At 41.9% G+C, this 25,542-nt stretch overlaps 1 protein-coding gene across 2 annotated transcripts in view; it reads left to right on the top strand.

The window, feature by feature from the left end:
* FREM3 (FRAS1 related extracellular matrix 3) overlaps nt 1-25,542 on the top strand; it is a 109,772-nt gene that overhangs the window by 79,285 nt on the left and 4,945 nt on the right. The window contains exons 8-9 of one of the 2 annotated variants that reach the window (XM_032332391.1): nt 3,294-3,510; nt 25,478-25,487. In XM_032332391.1, the coding sequence (XP_032188282.1) occupies nt 3,294-3,499 (206 nt within the window). In that variant the 3' untranslated portion in view covers nt 3,500-3,510; nt 25,478-25,487. Of the gene's footprint in view, nt 1-3,293; nt 4,140-25,477; nt 25,488-25,542 lie in introns of those variants that run through there. The other variant, XM_032332390.1, reaches the window with a different exon arrangement.

Here is a 25,542-nt window from a genome sequence, read left to right as displayed (position 1 = left end):
CTACGTATAGGATGGGGCATAGTCTGTCAACAAGTCTTTCAAGTGTAGTGTGCCTGGTCTGTGTTGATAGACTCTGGTTTTAAGTTTTTCTTATCTGAGCACATAAACGGTCCGCATAGGTAATGACTTCTGCTGTTTATAAAATAAATAGACTATTCAAAAAGCAACCTCTATGATTTATTCCGTGACTGGCTTGTCACGGACCCAAAATAACTTTCCAAAAAAGTTCAGAATATTTGTAGATACCGTAGATTGCTCATAAACAGGATTTCAGACCAGGATATCCCTTTAATGGCTGAGCAAGGCCCATCTCTGTGAACATCCAGGCCCCTGTTAGATGTTAGAAGGATCGAAGGTTTGCACTCCGGACTCAGGCATTTTCCTTGGCTTCAAGCAGCATGTCCTCATGTCCCACTCACCTTAGCCTCTCTTGATACAGACAATCAAGGCCTAGCCATAAGAGGAGCTAGACGGTTCTGAATAAGACTTCCTCTGGGGAGCCAGTCAGCTGCTCTACCAAAAAATAAAAGAACCCCAAAGGTAGAAAAATGCAACAGGAAAAGAAGGGGAAATTTCCACCTGCATTGGTGTGGTGGAATTGGAAATTTCCACCCACATTTTCTCATTTACCACCTGAGACTTTTTAGTCTTCTGGGTTATGAGCAGTCAGTTAGTTCAGGACTAGCATCATCTATATCCAAGACAATGAGAATATTTTAAGAGAAAAGCACAAATCCTACAAATAAAACCCAGTAAAGTAAAAGCCTATATGAAGTAATGAGGCATAATGAGAATAAAGTAGGCATTTACCTCTGAAAATGTTTGCCGCATGTACCCAGAAAGTTAAGGACAATAAAGAGAGCCAGTTGGGTTTAGAGCACAGCACTTTCTCTTAGAAGAATTTGCAGGTTATAACCCTCCAGTGAATATATGATAGCATATGGTACATGAAACTAGTAATGATGCTTACAAGGGTGTTTGTTGGTTTTTTTTTGGTTTTTTTTTGCTTTTTTCCCTTTTTTTCTTTTCCTTAATTTTCAGAGAAGATCATTTTTTACTCTCTGTTTGTGGAAATGAGAATAAATAGATTAATTGGCTCATTGGGCTATTTGGCTTGTGCTTGGGAAAATAAATTCGAACTCATTTAGAAAACTCCCCTTGCACACAAGTCATGATCCTTCTGGGAGCTCTCAGGTAGGGACAGACTAATAGAAGTAACGCAACTGCTCAGCTTGGTTAATTCACAATAATAATTATGCATATGTGGGTAACTATACCATTATAACTTGTTACATAAATAATAATGATAATTTCTTTGTACCGGATGCCTATTATTTGCCAGACTCCGTGCTAGAATCCTTGCTGTATTATCTCTAATCTTCTCAGCAACTCTATAAAGTAGAAGTAATTACCCCCATTTTGCAGTTAAAGAAACTGAGACTCAAGGAGGTTAAATAATTTGTGCAAATAAGCAGTGGACTCAAGATCCAAACCATCGTGCAGAAGATCCCAAGGTCTCTCTCCCTTACTCTTCTGCCTTTACAATTTTCAGTGTAATCTTTTTTTATTTTTCTTAACATAATTATTTAATGACTTTTTTTCTTTTTTTTTTTAAGATTTTTTATTTATTTATTTGACAGAGAGAGATCACAAGTAGATGGAGAGAGAGGCAGGCAGAGAGAGAGAGAGAGGGAAGCAGGCTCCCTGCTGAGCAGAGAGCCCGATATGGGACTCGATCCCAGGACCCTGAGATCGTGACCTGAGCCGAAGGCAGCGGCTTAACCCACTGAGCCACCCAGGCGCCCTTAATGACTTTTTTTAAAAAGTATTTTCGTGGGTGCCTGGGTGGCTCAGTCGGTTAAGCATCTGACTTTGGTTCTGGTCATGATCCTGCATCAGGCTTTGTGCTGGGCTTGGAGTCTGCTTGTCCCTCTGCTCCCCCTCACTGCTCATGCTCTCTCTCTCTCTCAAATGAATAAATAAAATCTTTAAAAAAAAAAAAACTTTGTAACAATCTCAAACTTACAGAAAAGAGATCAGTACAGTGAAAAAAAACACTTTTTTTTCCTGAACCATTGACAGCAAGTTGCCAATAAATTTGCAATCATCTCTGAAAACTTAGAATGCCGTTTCTGCAAAGACATTCTTCTCTGTGACCCCGATGCAAGCATGAAGTCAGGAAATTACCCTGATACATTACCACACTCCAGTCCTCAGACCTCATTCGAGATCTGCCAGGTGTTGCCCATTCTCTACGGCAAAAGGGTCCAGTCGAGACTCCCATTCTGTTCAGTTGTCATGTCTGTTGAGTTTCCTTCAACCTGAAATAGTTCCTTGTCTTTCCTTGATTCTCATGACCTTGATATTTTTGAAGACTGTCGGGTTTGGTCTTGTAAAATGTCCCCCAATCTGGGCTTGTCTCATGTTTCCTTGTAATTAGATTCAAGCTCTGCATCTTTGGCAGGAAAGTTTGCAGACATAACATTGCGTTCTCCTTGGATTCTATCAAATGGCACACGGTCTCCATTTAGCCCATCAATGGTGGTGTTAACTTTGATCACTTGGTTAAGGTGGTATCTGTCAGATTTCTCCACTATGAAGTTGTTTTTCTTCCTTTGCAATTAATAAGTATTTTATGGAGAGATACCTTGAGACAATATATTCTGTTTCTTGATTGACACATTTATTTCTATCACTTAAGGCTTTCTATTTTATTCCACTGCTTATAATTTATTGCTATCATTACACTTGATGACTTTTTAAATAACTAGCAAAGAAGTTATAGGATCAGGTGACCCATCTTACAAAATAATTAATAATTCAGGAAGTCACAGAAACTCCATGTCTTAGTAAAACCAAGCAGAATGTGGTAAGATCAACCAAGTATCTGGCTAAGGTGAATGAGTGAAACCTAATGAAAATAAAGTTCATGATAGTGACCTTAAAAATTAAAAATTAAAAAGTAAACTTCTTTATTAAAAATTGAAGTGGCCTGCAGAGAGCCTTCAGTCTCTCAGTGAGATTTTGGGGGAAGTGCTTGGAAGGTGATGTACCTGGTCTCAACATGGAGAGCCCCGAAGAGGACTGGCCATGGTCATGGATGAGTGACTATCATGGCATTTGGTTGAGTATGGAAACTCCCCCTTTCTGGGGATGGAGCCAACAAAGTATGATTCTGAGGGTGCAGTGTACGTAGAAGTATGCTATCTTTCTCTGAAGGAAGTTTTCCTCTAAAGGAAAACTTATGACAATGAATCCTACGGTCTCACTATTGACTTTCCCTTTCCCACTAGCTGGAATAGATTATGTTGGCATCAGCCGAAATCTGGCCTTTGCTCCGGGAGCGCGTATGCAGATATTCCAAGTGAGGATCCTTGATGACCTGGGACAGCCCATCTTGGAAGGTGCAGAAAGGTTTGAATTAGTTCTTCAGATGCCAGAGGGTGCCGCGCTTGGAGAACCACATAAAACCACCGTTTTCATCAATGACACCATCTGACTGTAAGCAGAGTGCTTGTAGTTCCCTTCAATAAAAGACTTTAAGGACTTAAACACCCAAAAGCATCTCCTAACAACAGAATGAAACTGTACATATTTAGGGCTTAGCAACTCTGGGATAGCAATGATATTGTACTGTCGTTGGTGTTATATATATTCTGGTGATATGTGAGAATGTAGTTTATGTGATTGTATGGATACATATAGAGAGAGAGACGTATACAGAGAAAGGATTGAGCCCAGAAAAGATGAGGCTGCTCTTGCTTTCCTTGTCCTATTTTCTTTTACTTTGTATCTAAAGCTAGTGAAAGCCATTGTCACCAATTAAATCAAAAGTAAGAATAAAAGGGTCGGCTTCTCTTTGCCAGTTGGTGCTGGACAGAAAGCACCTTTCAACGATATACATACTGTCCCATTCTTTTAGTGTTTCAGGTTATTGTGATAAGAGTTCCTTAACTGAAATTTGCAGAGAAGCGCCCAAAGCCCAATTACTCAACTGAATTACTACAATTCTTACTCAGAGCCACTTAGGTAGTAGGGAATCCTTTCATCAGCTGTCCCTTCCTTTGCAAATTCCTTTATAAAAGAGAATAAAAAGGGGTGCCTGGGTGGCTCAGTCAGTTAACCATCTGCATTTTTGGCTCAGGTCATGATCCCGGGGTCCTGGGATCGAGCCCCGTATTGGGCTCTCTGCTCAGCAGGGAGTTTATTTCTCCTTCTCCCACACCCACTGATTGTGTTCCCTCTCTCGCTGTCTCTCTCTCTGTCAAATAAATAGATAAAATCTTTATAAATAAATAAAGAGGATAAAAATAAAATGATTTTTTTAAATGCAAATATCATGAAGAAGAATGAAAAGTTGAACAGTTGTATAAGCCCCAGTTTGCTCTTAACCAAGTTTAAGTTGGCAGTGTAAATACCATCAGCATGCCTCGGCTAATACCACTAAATCAGAGTGTCCAAATTATTTTGAAAACCATATCTTCAATCTAGTCATTATCCTTAGCCAACAGGGCACATGATAAAAAACACTTAAAAAAATTTTTTTTTCAAGAAACCTTCCCCACGGATGCTGAAGAGAGGACAAGGAGGCTCTTAGCTCCATGTGGTCTGCCTGTATAGGTAAAGAAGTCCTTATCTATCATCAGGCTGGGTTTTGCTTCCTTGCTGGACAATATCGGCTTCCCCAACCAGAGAGATTTTTCCAAGCTACCTTGCAACTCTTGATCTCACTTGCCCTTCTATAAAATGAGAAATCTGGCCTCTATTTCCAGTTCTAATTCCTGTCTGAGTACTTATCTGCCAACAGGAAATCACCCTCCCTCATCTTGTAATTCGCCCAGCTATCAGGATCAAAATTCTTTTAAACTCGGGATGCCTGGCTGGCTCAGTCAGTGGAGCATGTGACTCTTGATCCGAGGGGTTGTGAGTTCAAGCCCCATGTTGGGTACAGAGATTACTTAAAAATAAAATCTTAAAAAAAATCTTTAGACTCAGTTCAATTCAACAGATATTTGTTGGGCTTCTCCAACATGTCAGAAAGATATGAAACCTTCACAAATGTTCAAAAAAAAAAAATAATGAAAAAACGACATACAGGCTGGGATAACTCTCAGACACATCCAACAGTCCCCAAGTAAAGCAACCATCCTGAATTTCCCACTGAGTACCTCTGTGCCTAGGAAAAATCCATATTGTCAGCTTTGTAGAGAAAGCCACAGTGGATAAGTTTTGAAACTGAAATTAATCTCAGTCTTTCAGAGTTTTTCCAGACAACCCCTCTCTCTCACTCTCTTGTTCTGCCTTTTGTTAAGGAACGTCATTCAGAAGAATGCAGTATTTATGCATACATCTTTTTTCCTGGGTGACATGACCAATTGTGCTTTCTGTGCCGTCCGCTCCATTCCTAGTTTCCTCCCAGGAGAACATGCCAGGGAAGGAAAATTATGTTTTTTAGGCTTCTAGGATAAAACCCAGTACATTCTAAATATGATTTTAATTGTCCTAAATGAATGTACATTCTGAGTGAAAGTGATCTAGTGGTCTAAAGGAGTGAAAAACACCCAATTTCCTACCAAGAATGGACGTAAACACTATGGAAAATTAGGCTCATATTCATTCCTCACATATTCTTCCCTGTGCTACATTTTTATGGAATAAAAAGTATATACATTGTTTTTCTCATTAATACTTCAGTTTTCAGGGACCCTGGGTGGCACAGTCACTTGAGCAACTGACTCGTTTCTACTCTGGTCGTGATCTCATTGTCATGGGATCAAGCCCCACCTCAGGCTCCATGCTCAGTTCAGAGTCTGCTTAAGAGTCCCTCTGCATCTGCCCCCCCCCACCTCCATGCTTGCTCTCTCTCTCTCTCTCTCTCTCAAATGAGTAAATAAATCTTAAAAAAAAAAAACTTCCATTTTCTTAGGGATTCAGAAAGCATCATGGAGCCATACCAGATGCCCCATGATGTCTCTACTACTGAATTAACTGTATGTGGAAAGGTGTTGTATATTTTATTCCAGTATCCAGGGCCCAGTTTAAGAAGCCCATTCACAGGGTGAATGAAAAACACAGACATCCAAGGGCAGTCATTTACTGAAGTGAACAAGACACCAGGCATGAGTCCTCCATGCACTGCTGTACCCACCAGGGCTCAGCCCAGGTGACAATGGACCATGAAGGACAACCCCACACTGATAACTCCACAGTGTATTTTCTACCTGGCAAGCACTCTAAAATTTTTTGCCATAAGGCACCACAATGTTTTACTCCTAAACTTACTGTATTATAATAGTGAATAATTCTAAGCAACCTAAATGTCCTATACTAAAGGAAATTGTTAATTGAATTGTGGGATATCTACTTGATAGAATGGTATGAATTCTAGATTACCAATAATAACGTTGCTATTGCAATCTTTAAAAATATGGAAAAAAGTAAGAGGTCATGCCTAGGAAAGAGAATAAATTTGTGTTAAAGTCAGCATATTATCAGCCATTTTTTTCCCAAACTTACTCTATACTTACATTGGTAAATATATGCAAATTTTTGCTATTTAGGAAATTAAGCAGGTTATAATGACCTCACTGCTTTATATCATCACAGCTTATGACAGAGTCAAATGGGGTCCTCATTAGCCCTGAGTTTAGAAAAATGAGCCGGATACAAAGAGGTATTACCAAAACTATACACAATAGAAGTGAAAACAAAATGTAAGTGGGGTTGAGAAACGGGGTTTCACCATACGTGTCTCTAAATATGATGAAGTAGAGAGAAGGAAACAAAACAAACAGAACTTGATAGGTGTAGTCAGCTGAAAATGGCCTCCAAAGAATGCAGGTCTCCCTGGAACATATTTTGCCTTACCTGGAAAAAAGGATCTTGGCACATGAAATTAAATTAAGGATCTTGAGATGGGAAGTCTCTCCTGGGTGGGCCTAACTGTAATCACAAGTGTCCTTATAAGAAAGTTGAGGGAAATCAGACATAGAAAAGTTTGAGTGATGCGGCTACAAGCCAAGCGAGGCCAGCAGCCACCCGAGCTGGGAGAGGACAGAAGTGGATCTTCCTCTAGAGCCCCTGGGGGGAGTGAGCCCTGCCAACATCTAGACTTTGTCCCGGTGATACTGATTTCCAACTTCTACACCTGTATCCCTGTATAAGTTGAATTTATAATGCTCAGATGAAGGGCAAGTAGCAATGTGATCTTCGTACCCTTGAAAGACTATTTTCAGAGCAGGGGGCATATATGCAGCTGTCTTCAATTCTCTTTACTCATTCAGGAATTTCTCTTGACCTGAGGTTCATGTTGGCATTTGAAGGACCAGGGCCTCAGAACCTTCCATTCTTAGTCTCTTGACATATCTTGACACTAAGATTTATCAACTGGATCCAGCTGAGAGCAAACACAAACATGCTCGACTTGGTGCAAAGCCTTGTTCTTTGACTCTACAATGGAATATTAATTAAAAAAAAAAATAGACAGAAATCATCACAAAATCTTGCCTCTTCTACCCCACCCCCACATTTATAATGTTAAACTAGGAATTTGATTTCAAACTTACAATCCCCAAAAAGTCTACCATAATTTTGTGTTAAGAATATCTTGTTGTAAAAATATATATATATATATATTTTATTGTAAGTCCTTAAGAATGGGTGATTCATGCAGTGACTCTCTACTAACCAAAAAGCTTAATTAACCAGAATTACTCAACCATCTTTCTAGAAATTCAGCAATTTACCCACTATTCTTAATATGATATATTTGTTTGGTAAATGTTAGGAAGCATGAAAAAAAGACAGTTTGCTTCTATAAAAGATGACCAGTATGGATGTGATAGTGTTCTATAAGGAAATGAGATTGGGGTATCATACATTATGTCTCTTTTCTTACTTTAAGTAGCACTAAGCACCTGCATTAATGATTGAATGCAGATTATGCATTTGGCATTTCTAAAAACATCATCAGTAAAAGAAAGGTGGAGTCTATGTCATGTTACACTTTTTATGTCCAGCACTTGACACCATACCTGACACATAGGATTGTGTTTCAAGATTACAAATACAAGAGCAAATAAATTAACAATCCCAAGTCTATGACTAAAGTGCTCTTCTTCTTCCCAGGAATTTTTACTGGGTCAAGGTCCCAGCAGGAAAATCACAGGACACTCAAAAGTATTTAACTGGAGAGTGTTCAATGAGGTATCTACAACTGAATTGCTTAACTCAAATAGATACGAGGCTACTAGGAATACATTAACTGAAGAGACTCTTGAAATTCACAGCTTTTATAGTCATGAAAGGAATGGAAAGAAATGGGATAGCCATCTCCAGGCCACAGAATGCGTGCCCAGTCTCAGAGTGTGAGGTGGACAACAGCTTTCTCTAAAATAGAATTCCCCACTGGTATGATGGTGTGGGTAAAACGTCCAGGTCAGGGCTGGGTGGATGGGACTCCCCATGAGGGGGAAGCTTCGACAAACCACCCAGACATCATATCAGTGCAAACCCCATGAAACAATTTCTAGCCCTAATAAATCACTTTTTTCACTGCGTCCATGTTCTCTTCCCACTTCTCAGCGATCCCCAGCCAGCTGGCCATTGGAGGCAATAAGTAATCGTCTCTTCCTCCTTTTTATTTTCTTGAGGCATTCCAAAGATGATCTGTTGTGCATTTTACATAAAAAAAATCAACAAATAGGAAACAATTTCACTAAGCACATATTTGTGTGCATGAGTATTTATGATATTTTATGTACACAATCAGATCCTTCAGGGACTAGAAGAAACCCATCAGACAGTCAGCTGAGTGCCTCCATGAGGAAAGTGTTTCACAGGTTTGCATCTAGTAGAAACAAGAAATGAGACCTATTTGGATGAGAAATTATTTGACAAAAATACATTAAAAGAGGGGTACCTGGCTGGCTCAGTTAGAAGAACATGTGACTCTTGATCTTGGGGTCATGGGTTCGAGCCCCACAGTGGGTGTGGGGCTTAAAAATTTCTTAAAAATAAATAACTTTTAAAAAATACATTTAAAGATTATCATTACTAGTCAATTTATTCCAAGCTTTTCTCCCTAGTAACAGAGAAGTCAATAATTTACAAAGACAAAATCACATCACTGACTCCATTTTCTCATCTGCAAAATGAGAATATCTCCTTTATAGGATTGTTGGGAATAAATGTGATGATGTGTGTACATTACTACTTAGGAGGCACTTGACAAATTATAACTACCATTTCTTTCCTTATTCTTATGAACCCTGGCCTAGCCCATCCCTTAGGTCTTCATTAGCTTCCATTTCCCCAGGCCTTGGTCAGCCTTGTCTGCTTGGCACAAGTGGGGCTGAAACATCCTCAGCCAAGAATCAATATACAGGGACTGATGGGGCCTGATTACCCCCATCTGATCAAAAGAACTGTGATGAAACCAAACGCAGATGGTAAGCATCACCATAAAACTAAAGGTTAATAACTGCATTCACTGGGAGGAGAAGGGGGAATCTTGGGGCCTTGCCACAGGCAACTGAAGAGCTAGAGATCCAGGTGGCCTCCAGGTGCCCTGGTCCCTAAGTCCTTCCCTAGGCAGGGCCACTTCTCCATGTTCCGGGAATGCTGCCTGTCATCTCCTCATGGCTTTGGGCCAACTTCAAGCTCTTGCTCAATGGCACCTGTGTAGGCAACTACAAGTTCTCCAATCTTCTAGACAGCAGTAAGCTCTATACCAAGTATGGCTTCACCACAACACCTGCCAGGCACGGACAGAGGACCCCTGACCAGTAGTGTAACTCCCAGAAATCGATCCCAGAGTCTGCTGGGAGTTTTTGCCCGGGTTGTGTGGGCCCCCCTCTTATCAGAACCCTCATCTGGAGTCCTGCCTCTGGGAAATGTGTAATTCCTACGACACCCTGGAACCGTTGGCTGAGCAAGGTGATGGCCAGGTATGCTTGTGAGACTCTCTGCTGGAAGGGGCACAGTGGTGCTCCAGGCTCTGGGACTGAGGGCAGGCGATCCCAAGCAAGGCTTGGAGAAATCCTAAGAGTGGGCGATCCCCAGCTAAACTGGTTCATAAGTGAGACTTCTCCAGAACTAAAATCCCAAATGAGCTCGGACACCATCATCATGCACTACCACTAGTTGCCTTATTTGAAATTGACAAAATGCCTTTTTTTCTTCATTTTCTCATTTAATCCTTAGTCCCATGTGAAGTATTTACAAACACCCCACAGCAAACATAAAAGCACTGGGAGTTCCTCAGACAACAGGGCAGAGTTAAGACTTGAACCCACATCCTCGCACTCCCAGTTCTACCCTTGCACAGCGTGCGGATCAATAGAGCCTGTGCTCAGGCGCCAGTGACAGCGGGTGAGCACATCCACATCACTGGTAGGAAACGCGTTGTACAAAGAATTCTGGTGGCCCAGGAGAGCGGCCGAGGCTTGCACTGATTCAACTGAAATGTATAGGCCCAAGTGCTGTAAGATGGTGAGTTTGATGCCGGCAGCCAAAGGGTTAATGAACCTACTAAGCACAGCTGCAGCTTCTTACTCACACCTCTTTCCTTTTTGCCTTTAAACGTCCCTGACTCTCCTTCCTTCCCGGAGGTGGACTGGAGTCTTGCCCTCCGGTCTCCTCCTTTGGCTGCCTCTCCAATACCCTTTTCTTTGTCACATCCTTGTTGCAGCCTGGACCACTCAGCGGTTGGCTCCAAGGGGCCTCGGGCCGGAGACGTGGGTTTGGTTACAAAGCTGAAGAGCCAGCTGGGAGTTTTTGCCTGGGTTGTGTGGCCCCCAGCTGGCAATGGGAGTCCAGTGGCTGGCCGAGCGTAGCCTCTTCATCCTAGGGCCTGTCCCGGGGCCCCACCATGCCTGGGTGCCTCTGACCTTCAGCCTTCAGCTCTGGCAGCAAGGAACCGGTTCAGGGTTTCAGTGTGGACAAACCTGTTGGTGAGTACTTTGTGTGCAGCAGCCCCTGATTCCTTCTTCCCTGGTTTGGCTCTCTGAGCCTCCTTTTTCTTGCTTGATGCAGAAAGGGGTGGTCAGGAAGCCGCTTGTTCATTCGGGAGGCCGGGACTTCTGGGGAGGAGCCGAGGCTCGCAGAGGTCCTCTGGGCTTCATTTGTTTTGCTTGTCCCTGATGCTTTCCATATCCTATGATAAAACCAGCCCTGTTCTAACTGGAAAATGGAAAATGACCATTCAATTCCCAAATGTAGCCCTTTGGGCCATATCCCGCCGACCCCCAGACTGGGGAACGTTGAGTTATGAACCTCTGAAAAGAAATAAGGTGGTCTTTGTTCTTGCTGCTACACTGCCTGGCCATAGTATTCCTTAGACTCTGGAGAAAAATGACTAACAGATCCATAAATCCTAATGCTGTCTTGTAATTCGATTTGTAAAAAGGAGATATATGAAAATTAGGCCTTTAATGTGTTCTCCACAGATACCACTAGAACAAAGGCTATAACATTTTGTTTGCGTCTAGCTTGCGAATTTGTTCGTGTGTCCACATGTGATGTAAATGGAGGATAATTTCTCTACCTCCGGATGATACTGCTAAAATTAATTTGTGGAAGAGCTCTTTTTAATTGGTTTAAAGGCCGGCTCTTGTGAGAATTGGGCATTCTAAAACTCAGAAAAATGAAAACTAACCCAAACATTTAAGTTTATATGATCTAGGAAAATACTTTATATCAAGGATAATTACAGCTATTTAATTAAAATGAACAGGTCTTTAGAGGGGTCAGCATTAGTTGTAGAAGCCTGTGTTTCCTGAAAGTCCATTTCATGCAAAGTTTTAGGATTACTGGAAATAAGGGAAACAACTCTGTATGCAAGGAAAGCAAGATTGGTTATTTAAATAGAAAACTTGGGACAAACTCTGACTATAAAAGGAAAGTTGTAGAAGGCTTTTGTGCAATGGGCATCTTTGGAAAAGGAATTTTGTGCATGGTCATGGGGAGTGAGATGATGGAGATTAGTGTGTAAATAAGCTGACTAGGGAGTGAGCGTCCGAGAACAAGATCAGGTGAGAAGTGCAGCGTCAACAGAAGCCTTAGTTGACTCTCTGAGAGTTCCAAATATTGGGTCACCCCTCAGAACTACCCTGAAATGGGACAAAAGGCCTGGATTCTCTACCCTCCTGTGGAACGATCTTTGGACGTGACCACCTGGTGGGAGGGCACGCCCTTGGCAAGGCCATTCTCTTGGGTCAGAGCAGTCCCACTGGCCTCACAGAAGTGAGGACTGCGGTCTCCTTCCTACAGCCAAGAGCTCTTCATTCCTGCTGGGGATTCTGGTCCGCACATCCCAGCACCCAAAAGAACTCAGACCCTCAAAGTGCCCTGGACGTCCTTGTCTCAACATCCACACGGAAGAGGACGGGAGGAATAAAAGAGCGACTGCATAATTTTTTAAAATTCACCTTGGATTGAATGGGTCTTAATATCAGAAGTACACTGTATGAGATGGAATTTGGTTTTTCTCTGTTAAAATGACAGTTTTCTTAGATTAGTCTAAATTATAAACGAAGTGGGTTTTCTTATCTTTAATCTATCAACAAAAACGAAGTGCCTATTTTGTCTTTATTAGGTCTTCGATGAAAGCTGAAACATCTAGGTAACCCCTGTACTTGTCTTTAGAATCCTATTAAAGCCTTTGGATATTTCTGACACACTTTCCAGAATTCAACTTGTAAAGGAAGTCTTTTTGGCAAATTAGGCTTGTTGATTTGGTATATCAAATTACATGGGAAGCATTGTCAAATAAATGGTGATAGGGGGAGGAGTCAAGATGGCGGAGAAGTAGCAGGCTGAGACTGCTTCAGCTAGCCGGAGATCAGCTAGATAGCTTATCTAAAGATTGCAAACACCTGAAAATCCATCGGCAGATCGAACAGAAGAAGAACAGCAATTCTGGAAACAGAAAAACAACCACTTTCTGAAAGGTAGGACCAGCGGAGAAGTGAATCCAAAGCGACGGGAAGATAGACCCCGGGGGGAGGGGCCGGCTCCCGGCAAGCGGCGGAGCAACGGTGCACAAAATCAGGACTTTTAAAAGTCTGTTCCGCTGAGGGACATCGCTCCAGAGGCTAAACCGGGGCGAAGCCCACGCGGGTTCAGCGTGGCCTCAGGTCCCGCAGGGTCACAAAAGGAGCAGGGGTGTCTGAGTGTCGCAGACCTTGCGGGTATTGGAACGGGAAAGCCGGCTACAGAGACAGAGCCGACAGTAAGCTCACAGCTCGGTGTTACCTTGAACTGGTCGCAGGCTCGGAGAGCTCGGAGCGCGGCCGGAGGTCAGGCAGTTGGGAGTAACTGGGCGCTGTTCTCTGAGGGCGCACTGAGGAGTGCGGCCCTGGGCTCTCGGCTCCTCCGGGCCGGAGACCAGGAGGCCGCCATTTGTATTCCCGTCCTCCAGAACTCTACGGAAAGCGCTCAGGGAACAAAAGCTCCTGAAAGCAAACCCGAGCGGATTACTCACCCCGGCCCCGGGTAAGGGCGGTGTAATTCCGCCTGGGGCAAAGACACTTGAGAATCACTACAACAGGCCCCTCCCCCAGAAGATCAACAAGAAATCCAGCCGAGACCAAGTTCACCTACCAAGGAGTGCGGTTTCAATACCAAGGAGAGCAGCAGAATTCGGAGGAGGAGAAAGCCAAGCACGGAACTCATGGCTTTTTCTCTGTGATTTTTTTTTAGTCTTGCAGTTAATTTAATTTTTTTCTTTTTCATTTTTTGTTTTTTTTTTTCTCGCCTTCGGGTAAAATTTTTTTTTTTTTTAACTGTTACCTTTTTCTTTTTTAACGATTTTTTACTAGTTTATCTAATATATATATTTTTTCTTTTTTACATTTTTCTTAGGTGTTTTCCTTTTTTTTTTTTAATTCTTTTCTTTTCTTTTTTCTTTTTTTTTTTTTGAACCTCTTTTTATCCCCTTTCTCCCCCCTCACGATTTTGGATCTCTTCTAATTTGGTTAAAGCATTTTTTCCTGGGGTTGTTGCCACCCTTTTAGTATTTTACTTGCCCCTTCATATACTCTTATCTGGACAAAATGACAAGACGGAAAAATTCAACACAAAAAAAAGAACAAGAGGCAGTACCGAAGGCTAGGGACCTAATCAATACAGACATTGGTAATATGTCAGATCTAGAGTTCAGAATGACAATTCTCAAGGTTCTAGCCGGGCTTGAAAAAGGCATGGAAGATATTAGAGAAACCCTCTCGAGAGATATAAAAGCCCTTTCTGGAGAAATAAAAGAACTAAAATCTAACCAAGTTGAAATAAAAAAAGCTATTAATGAAGTGCAATCAAAAATGGAGGCTCTCACTGCTAGGATAAATGAGGCAGAAGAAAGAATTAGTGATATAGAAGACCAAATGACAGAGAATAAAGAAGCTGAGCAAAAGAGGGACAAACAGCTACTGGACCACGAGGGGAGAATTCGAGAGATAAGTGACACCATAAGACGAAACAACATTAGAATAATTGGGATTCCAGAAGAAGAAGAAAGAGAGAGGGGAGCAGAAGGTATACTGGAGAGAATTATTGGGGAGAATTTCCCCAATATGGCAAAGGGAACGAGCATCAAAATTCAGGAGGTTCAGAGAACCCCCCTCAAAATCAATAGGAATAGGCCCACACCCCGTCACCTAATAGTAAAATTTACAAGTCTCAGTGACAAAGAGAAAATCCTGAAAGCAGCCCGGGAAAAGAAGTCTGTAACATACAATGGTAAAAATATTAGATTGGCAGCTGACTTATCCACAGAGACCTGGCAGGCCAGAAAGAGCTGGCATGATATTTTCAGGGCACTAAACGAGAAAAACATGCAGCCAAGAATACTATATCCAGCTAGGCTATCATTGAAAATAGAAGGAGAGATTAAAAGCTTCCAGGACAAACAAAAACTGAAAGAATTTGCAAATACCAAACCAGCTCTACAGGAAATATTGAAAGGGGTCCTCTAAGCAAAGAGAGAGCCTACAAGTGGTAGATCAGAAAGGAACAGAGACCATATACAGTAACAGTCAACTTACAGGCAATACAATGGCACTAAATTCATATCTCTCAATAGTTACCCTGAATGTTAATGGGCTAAATGCCTCTGTCAAAAGACACAGGGTATCAGAATGGATAAAAAAACAAAACCCATCTATATGTTGCCTCCAAGAAACTCATTTTAAGCCCGAAGACACCTCCAGATTTAAAGTGAGGGGGTGGAAAAGAATTTACCATGCTAATGGACATCAGAAGAAAGCAGGAGTGGCAATCCTTATATCAGATCAATTAGATTTTAAGCCAAAGACTATAATAAGAGATGAGGATGGACACTATATCATACTCAAAGGGTCTGTCCAACAAGAAGATTTAACAATTTTAAATATCTATGCCCCCAACGTGGGAGCAGCCAACTATATAAACCAATTAATAACAAAATCAAAGAAACACATCAACAATAATACAATAATAGTAGGGGACTTTAACACTCCCCTCACTGAAATGGACAGATCATCCAAGCAAAAGATCAGCAAGGAAATAAAGGCCTTAAACGACACACTGGACCAGATGGACATCACAGATATATTCAGAATATTTCATCCCAAAGCAACAGAATACACATTCTTCTCTAGTGCACATGGAACATTCTCCAGAATAGATCACATCCTCGGTCCTAAATCAGGACTCAACCGGTATCAAAAGATTGGGATCATTCCCTGCATATTTTCAGACCACAATGCTCTAAAGCTAGAACTCAACCACAAAAGGAAGTTTGGAAAGAACCCAAATACATGGAGACTAAACAGCATCCTTCTAAAGAATGAATGGGTCAACCGGGAAATTAAAGAAGAATTGAAAAAAATCATGGAAACAAATGATAATGAAAATACAACGGTTCAAAATCTGTGGGACACAACAAAGGCAGTCCTGAGAGGAAAATATATAGCGGTACAAGCCTTTCTCAAGAAACAAGAAAGGTCTCAGGTACACAACCTAACCCTACACTTAAAGGAGCTAGAGAAAGAACAAGAAAGAAACCCTACGCCCAGCAGGAGAAGAGAAATCATAAAGATCAGAGCAGAAATCAATGAAATAGAAACCAAAAAAACAATAGAACAAATCAACGAAACTAGGAGCTGGTTCTTTGAAAGAATTAATAAAATTGATAAACCCCTGGCCCGACTTATCAAAAAGAAAAGAGAAAGGACCCAAATAAATAAAATCATGAATGAAAGAGGAGAGATCACAACTAACACCAAAGAAATACAAACTATTATAAGAACATACTATGAGCAACTCTACGCCAATAAATTTGACAATCTGGAAGAAATGGATGCATTCCTAGAAACATATAAACTACCACAACTGAACCAGGAAGAAATAGAAAGCCTGAACAGACCCATAACCAGTAAAGAGATTGAAACAGTCATTAAAAATCTCCAAACAAACAAAAGCCCAGGGCCAGACGGCTTCCCGGGGGAATTCTACCAAACATTTAAAGAAGAACTAATTCCTATTCTCCTGAAACTGTTCCAAAAAATAGAAATGGAAGGAAAACTTCCAAACTCATTTTATGAGGCCAGCATCACCTTGATCCTAAAACCAGACAAGGATCCCACCAAAAAAGAGAGCTATAGACCGATATCCTTGATGAACACAGATGCGAAAATACTCAACAAAATACTAGCCAATAGGATTCAACAGTACATTAAAAAGATTATTCACCACGACCAAGTGGGATTTATTCCAGGGCTGCAAGGTTGGTTCAACATCCGCAAATCAGTCAATGTGATACAACACATCAATAAAAGAAAGAACAAGAACCATATGATACTCTCAATAGATGCTGAAAAAGCATTTGACAAAGTACAGCATCCCTTCCTGATCAAAACTCTTCAAAGTGTAGGGATAGAGGGCACATACCTCAATATCATCAAAGCCATCTATGAAAAACCCACCGCAAATATCATTCTCAATGGAGAAAAACTGAAAGCTTTTCCGCTAAGGTCAGGAACACGGCAGGGATGTCCGTTATCACCACTGCTATTCAACATAGTACTAGAGGTCCTAGCCTCAGCAATCAGACAACAAAAGGAAATTAAAGGCATCCAAATCGGCAAAGAAGAAGTCAAATTATCACTCTTCGCAGATGATATGATACTATATGTGGAAAACCCAAAAGACTCCACTCCAAAACTGCTAGAACTTATACAGGAATTCAGTAAAGTGTCAGGATATAAAATCAATGCACAGAAATCAGTTGCATTTCTCTACACCAACAGCAAGACAGAAGAAAGAGAAATTAAGGAGTCCATCCCATTTACAATTGCACCCAAAACCATAAGATACCTAGGAATAAACCTAACCAAAGAGACACAGAATCTATACTCAGAAAACTATAAAGTACTCATGAAAGAAATTGAGGAAGACACAACGAAATGGAAAAATGTTCCATGCTCCTGGATTGGAAGAATAAATATTGTGAAAATGTCTATGCTACCTAAAGCAATCTACACATTTAATGCAATTCCTATCAAAGTACCATCCATCTTTTTCAAAGAAATGGAACAAATAATGCTAAAATTTATATGGAACCAGAAAAGACCTCGAATAGCTAAAGGGATATTGAAAAAGAAAGCCAACGTTGGTGGCATCACAATTCCGGACTTCAAGCTCTATTACAAAGCTGTCGTCATCAAGACAGCATGGTACTGGCACAAAAACAGACACATAGATCAATGGAACAGAATAGAGAGCCCAGAAATAGACCCTCAACTCTATGGTCAACTAATCTTCGACAAAGCAGGAAAGAATGTCCAATGGCAAAAAGACAGCCTCTTCAATAAATGGTGCTGGGAAAATTGGACAGCCACATGCAGAAAAATGAAATTGGACCATTTCCTTACACCACACACAAAAATAGACTCAAAATGGATGAAGGACCTCAATGTGCGAAAGGAATCCATCAAAATCCTTGAGGAGAACACAGGCAGCAACCTCTTTGACCTCTGCCGCAGCAACATCTTCCTAGGAACAACGCAAAAGGCAAGGGAAGCAAGGGCAAAAATGAACTATTGGGATTTCATCAAGATCAAAAGCTTTTGCACAGCAAAGGAAACGGTTAACAAAATCAAAAGACAACTGACAGAATGGGAGAAGATATTTGCAAATGACATATCAGATAAAGGACTAGTGTCCAGAATCTATAAAGAACTTAGCAAACTCAACACCCAAAGAACAAATAATCCAATCAAGAAATGGGCAGAGGACATGAACAGACATTTCTGCAAAGAAGACATCCAGATGGCCAACAGACACATGAAAAAGTGCTCCATATCACTCGGCATCAGGGAAATACAAATCAAAACCACAATGAGATATCACCTCACACCAGTCAGAATGGCTAAAATCAACAAGTCAGGAAATGACAGATGCTGGCGAGGATGCGGAGAAAGGGGAACCCTCCTACACTGTTGGTGGGAATGCAAGCTGGTGCAGCCACTCTGGAAAACAGCATGGAGGTTCCTCAAAATGTTGAAAATAGAACTGCCCTATGACCCAGCAATTGCACTATTGGGTATTTACCCTAAGGATACAAACGTAGTGATCCAAAGGGGCACGTGCACCCGAATGTTTATAGCAGCAATGTCCACAATAGCCAAACTATGGAAAGAACCTAGATGTCCATCAACAGATGAATGGATCAAGAAGATGTGGTATATATACACAATGGAATACTATGCAGCCATCAAAAGAAATGAAATCTTGCCATTTGCGACAACATGGATGGAACTAGAGCGTATCATGCTTAGCGAAATAAGTCAAGCAGAGAAAGACAACTATCATATGATCTCCTTGATATGAGGAAGTGGTGATGCAACATGGGGGCTTAAGTGGGTAGGAGAAGAATAAAGGAAACAAGATGGGATTGGGAGGGAGACAAACCATAAGTGACTTTTAATCTCACAAAACAAACTGAGGGTTGCTGGGGGGACGGGGTTTGGGAGAAGGGGGTGGGATTATGGACATTGGGGAGGGTATGTGCTTTGGTGAGTGCTATGAAGTGTGTAAACCTGGTGATTCACAGACCTGTACCCCTGGGGATAGAGTATTATGCCTCCATCAGAAAGGATGAATACCCAACTTTTGTAGCAACATGGACGGGACTGGAAGAGATTATGCTGAGTGAAATAAGTCAAGCAGAGAGAGTCAATTATCATATGGTTTCACTTATTTGTGGAGCATAACAAATAGCATGGAGGACATGGGGACTTAGAGTGGAGAAGGGAGTTGGGGGAAATTGGAAGGGGAGGTGAACCATGAGAGACTATGGACTCTGAAAAACAATCTGAGGGTTTTGAAGGGACGGGGGGTGGGAGGTTGGGGTACCAGGTGGTGGGTATTATAGAGGGCACGGATTGCATGGAGCATGGGGTGTGGTGCAAAAATAATGAATACTGTTATGCTGGAAATAAAAAAAAATAAAAAATAAATTAAATATTAAAAAAAATAATAATAAATAAAAATAAATGGTGATAAATTTCCTTGGGTTATATTATATGGTTGATGGCTAACTGTTCCAGAAAACATAATTCTTAAGGTTTTACTATGTCCTGGGATAATGTCCTCACCGGCAATTCTAATTATTGAAGTGTGTGCCACAGAATTTCCTTGTCAGGGGCACCATAATACCATACAGGTCTCTGATAGCTTTAAGATCATAAAGCTAAAGAGAGTAGGAATTTCCACAACTAGTGGGAAAACTGCATCAAATAGAACAAGAATTAGTAACATGGGACCAAATGAATTGAGGCAGATGGTTCTATGACTCCTGTTTGAAATGTTGCTGGTTCTCTAACATTTGCTCTTCCAGATTTAAGGAAACTTTTTTTCTTAAGTGACCTGACTTACTGAAATCTGGTAAAATAATCCTTTGTAAACAAGTATGAAACCTTTATCTTTTTCTCCCTGCCTGATCTCTCCAGAATTCAGAAATTCCTAGTGAGTATTCTTCTGTTTTCTTGGCAGCGTATTTATTTGCATAAGTTTAATAAGAATCTGTTCTCCTTATGTCAGGACACAATAGGAAACACTGGTTTTATTATCAAGGCTTTGACCAGAATGTCCTGTTTGAGGGAGACCTGCATAGACTCGGATGTGACCAGACAGCTTTAAGGAACTAACCTCAACTTTATAAAGCCAATGAAACCCCTTGGAAAAATCGACCTGGGACCTTGCTTCCAGGGGTACCAGCTGCCTTCCAAGGGAGTAAAGAAAGTTACTTCCTGGCTGGTACCGGATCGTCAGGTTAGTCTGGGGACCCCTAGAAGGGAGGAATTCATCCAAACCTCTAGGTATTGCAGATGAAGTTGGATTCCAGGAAACAGATTTTTTTTTTTTAAGATTTTATTTATTTATTTGTAAGAGACAGAGGGAGAGAGAGCAAGCGAGCACAGGCAGACAAAGAGGCAGGCAGAGGCAGAGGGAGAAGCAGGCTCCCTGCCGAGCAAGGAGCCCGATGTGGGACTCGATCCCAGGACCCTGGGATCATGACCTGAGCCGAAGGCAGCTGCTTAACCAACTGAGCCACCCAGGCGTCCCATCCAGGAAACAGATTTTTTTTAAAAAAACTACAAAAACCTGTATGGTCAATCGTTATTGCTGTGCTTATATGATTAACTAGGCCAAGTTAATTATAACTAATTCCACCCATAAAAATCTACCATTGGGAAATGCAGACCTTGAGATGGTCACAGATGGGGTCGTTTTACAGATGAGGGAAAACCAAGAGCTGGATGCAGTGGTGAGCCATCAGCTATTGTCCATTGCCAAAGACATTAGAAACTGGACGGTTTGATTGTTCCTTTGGGCAGTTGGCAGATCAAGCTGGCAGCCTGTACAAAGACCCTGTATAATGGCTTTAGTACCAGATCTAGATTTAACTAAGTATCCACTCTGGTTTTTGGTTTTATTGTTTTTTTTTTTTAAGATTTTATTTATTTGAGAGAGAGGGGGAGAGAGCATGAGCATATGAGCTGGGGAGAGGGGCAGAGGAAGAGAGAGAAGCAGACTCCCCGCTGCTAACCTGAGCGGAAGGCAGATGCTTAACCAACTGAGCCACACACGCGCCCCTATCAACTCAACTCTTTTTTTTTTTTTTAAGATTTTATTTATTTATTTGACAGAGAGAGAGAGAAAGATCACAAGTCTGCAGAGAAGCAGGCAGAGAGAGAGGAGGAAGCAGGCTCCCTGCTGAGCAGAGAGCCTGATGCGGAGCTCGATCCCAGGACCCTGACATCATGACCTGAGCCGAAGGCAGAGGCTTTAACCCACTGAGCCACCCAGGTGCCCAATCAACTCAATTCTTAAGAAGAGCTGAAGAATGGGGATTTGAACACAATGCCGGCATTCAAGCCAGCTGAAGGATGCCTGGGTGGTTCAGTTGGTTAAGCATCTGCCTTCGGCTCAGGTCATGATCCTAGGGTCCTGGAATCAGGTTCCCAGCTCAGCAGGGAGCCTGACTTGCCCTCTCCAAGCTACTTGTTCTTGCACGTGCTCTTTCTCTCTCTCCCCCTCAGATAAATAAAGGAAATCTTTAAAAAAATAATAATAAACAAATTTAAAAAGCCAGCTGGGAATATAATGAACAAGGGATAATCTTTATCCCAGAACCTCTTATGGGAAAAAAAAAAAGTCATATTTACCAAAGCACTCATCATGAGTGAGTTGCTACTCTTCAGTGGATCCAGAAATCTACTGTGGGTCCCAATCTTCAGAGAACTGTTCAAAAAGATCGTCCAAAAATGTAACATTTGTCCTAAACACAGTCCTAAGACTGGGTCTTCACCAGTTCTAAAAGGATATACAACTTCAAGGTACCAGACCTGGAGAAGAATGGCAGGTAGACTTTACTAAACAACAACAGGTAATTTTCAATATTTGCTAGTATTTGTAGACCCCTTCTACAGGTTGGGTTGAAGCTTTTCCATACCCTTCAAAGAAGGAGAAGGCCTCAGAAGTTGTCGGAACACTTTTAAACAAAATTATTCCTAAGTTTGGATTGCTGCTACTAAGTCAGAGCAGCATTCGTGACAAAAATCACATGAGCAGCACCCAATGCCTCGGACATTAATAAAAATGAAGTGCTTCCTAGCAACCCCAATACACTGGAAAAAAAAAATAATAATAATGGTGGTAGGGGAAGTTTAGCAAAAAGTTGCCAAGAGGGGCGCCTGAGTGGCTCAGTGGGTTAAGCCTCTGCCTTTGGCTCAGGTCATGATCTCAGCATCCTGGGATCAAACCCCACATGAGGCTCTCTGCTCATCAGGGAGCCTGCTTCCTCCTCTCTCTGCCTGCCTCTCTGCCTACTTGTGATCTCTGTCAAATAAATAAATAAATAAAACTTTTAAAAAATAAAAGTTGCCAAGAAACCAACTTGGATAAAGCCCTTGCTAATTGCCCTACTTTGAGTAAGAGTGGCCCCTCCAAGTGAGCAACTACAGTGAACATCCCAATTTCCTCAAAAATCAGAAACAATCAAAAGATGGGGGATTGAAACAAGTAACCAAAGCCTTACTGATAAGTCGATTAACATGGTTTTTATGTTACATGTATTATCTAATACAATATTATAATAAAGTAAACTAGAGAAAAATGTTGAGAAAATACATTCGCAGTATGCACTAGAGTGAAAAAAAAAAAATCCACGTTTAAGTGGACCCATGGTTCAAGGGTCAATTGTACAGCGTTCCGATGAGCTCAAGTGTGAAGGCCAAGCAGATACCAGGGAAGATTCTGGGTCCATGAGGCTGAGATGCACCTGTGTGCATTATCATGTGTTCAGAGCTTTCCTGTACTAAACTCTGGGGCAAACATGCAGCAGGTCAGACAGACCTCAAGAATTAATATCCAGACACAAAAAGCTTTGAAAATTACCCTGGATGAGTTATTTATAAGATAACCAGGAAATACTTTCTTAACCCCTTTCTAAGTTGGTTGCCTGGCATTTAAAATGGCAAGAAGGTGCTTCTCCTAGAGGACCACCTATTCCTCTTGGGAAGTATCCAGAACTGGGATCTGCAAGTCCAAAACAAAGCAGAGTCAACTGCTCGAGGAAAAACATGCTTGTACGCGCGGTCATTGGTGTCAACCTCAACCCATCATATGAAACTTAAGTACTGGACAAAGCAAAAGCATCAAGAGATTTGACCCGAGGGAGAGTCACCTGTAACCAAAGGGATGGTTTATCTCCCCGTGTTTTAAAGTCTTGGTGCTAGAAAACCAAAGATATTTGAATGTATCCTTCAGAGGGTTTAACCCTCTGCCTTCCCCTTTTCAGGTGTTAAAGCCGGTCCAGGCCTTACATGACTCTGTGTGCGCCCCTGTGTGTCTCCTGCATCTTTCACACCCCAGCCTAGGTTGGTGGTGGGCAACACCTTGACCTCCAGTCTAGGTGCAGCTCGCTTTCAGGTGTGACACTGCCACCCCATGGAGAAAAGGGGGTCTGCAGTGCCTCTGAGTCAGAGCTTCGATATGAGCCTTGAGATCTCTAGGAGTATTTGCAATTCCACTACTTCAACTGTTTCTTCCCCTATCAGGCACAGGGTAACAGATATGAGGAAGGCGCACATGTAAGGGGTTTTTGTTTGTTTGTTTTTTGGGTTATTGGTTTTTTTAATTTGTTTTTTTAAGGTTCATTCCTACTCTGGAGAAACTATGCACAGTCCACTTTTTTTTTTTTTTTAAGATTTTATTTATTTGACAGAGTTGGGGGGGGGGACACAGATCAGGGGGAGAAGGAGAAGACTTCCCGTGGAGCAGGGAGCCCATGCAGGACTCGATCCCAGGACCCTGGGTTCATGACCTAAGCTAAAGGCAGACACTTAACCGACTGAGCCACCCAGGTGTCCCTCAGTTCAGTTTTGAAGGACTTCCCTCTCACTTGTTTGGGAACAATTAAGGTTGAGAAGGAATAATGCTATGTCTGCAACACTTAGAAACAGATGAACAGAAGTACCCTGCAGGACACGTGCCATTAATTTCCTCAAATTTGTTCCCAGGAAAAGAGCAGGGAGCAGTGGGCTGGGTGGGGTGGGGCAAGAAACAGGACGGGATGGGCGTGTGCCCAGAGGAAAAAACCTTTTTGCAACCAGAAAACCTGCTAGGAAGCAAACACACTCACGTACTCCGATCAAAAAGAATCCAAACTGAAAAAGTGAGTGAAGTTTCTCCCTGCAAAGTCTGGATGACCAAATGGCCCCTAACCAGCTCCTAGAAAAGAGAAAGTCTGCTGATCACCAACATACTCATGAAGGAAAACTGGTATGAAGTTTTCCTCCTCACAGTAAACCTGTATCAACCATATTGCTCTTTTCTCTCTGCTTGGGCACTATACTCCCAACCAGCATGTGCCTGAATGAGGAAAGCAGTCCAATAGTCAGCCTCCGGACTGAGATTTGCTTCCAAGCGTAGCTGGAAGGTCTAATCTAAGCTTTGCTTTCAGGCAACACCACCACCTGACCCAGGGAAGTTGCCAGTCTGAGAAGCTTTGACAAACATTCAAGTATCAGCCATAGAGAAACACGCATGGTCTGGAGAAGCCATGTTGCTTCTTTGCGGGATTTCTCCGGGCTTTTTGAAACCAGAGCGTGTCTGATGTGTAACAGTGATGCTCACTATAACCGAGCTCTAGAAAGATGCTATTATCTAGGAGCTATCCTTTTCCCAACCACTCGGCACCTCTCCATCCTTTTCAGGAGCTGCTCAAACCCCAAGCTGATAACCCCTTCCCTCCGAGCCTCTTGAGGAGTACACCCACCTTCCATAGACCAGCACAGCTCTGGAATTTCCTCTCTGATTTCCAGTTTGCAGGACCGGATTTAGTCTGGGATGGGAACGAAGTTTCTATCATGATCAAGTATGGCATTAAGCTAACCTGCTGTAGCAAGAAAAATACATCTATAATTGATTGGCCTTTGCAAGCATTCATTAAAGCCCTTTCTGCCCATATAAAACTACCAGCTTTAGTTAAACTCCAAGAGACTTTTATGGTACTGGAGATACAGGCTATGCTGTATTAAACACTGATGTCCTAGAGATAAGACCTATCCATCTTGGGTGCCTTACAATTAGAGGCAACCACCTAGACCTTCAGTCCTCTCATAGTCTCAATACTCCCAGATGAAGTCTGTCATCAGGGCTCGGGGACCTGTCCAGACACAAAGGATCCCCAGGTTGCCGGTCTTGAGGTGGGCAGAGAAGCTGAGATACCAGTCCACTTCCAAAACCGTACTCTCCCGTATTTTATGTTAACCCACTATCAAGAAGTGATCCCAGTTCTTTATTTTCCCATTTAGAATCCCATCATTTGTTGTTCTCTCACCACAATATTGGTTCTTACAGCATAATCTCTTCTGATAATCACAGTCAAGCGAATGCTGCAAGTCCTGTTTAATAGAACTTGAACAGATCCGAGGCTATTGTGGGTTGTCCACAGTAAAGTTAATTCCGTGTGTTGCTGATTCCACCCCAAGAATGTCT

This window comes from Mustela erminea, chromosome 2 (assembly GCF_009829155.1).
Source record: "Mustela erminea isolate mMusErm1 chromosome 2, mMusErm1.Pri, whole genome shotgun sequence".
NCBI classification, from domain to species: Eukaryota; Metazoa; Chordata; class Mammalia; order Carnivora; family Mustelidae; genus Mustela; species Mustela erminea.
This window is presented reverse-complemented; position numbering and strand designations above follow the sequence as displayed.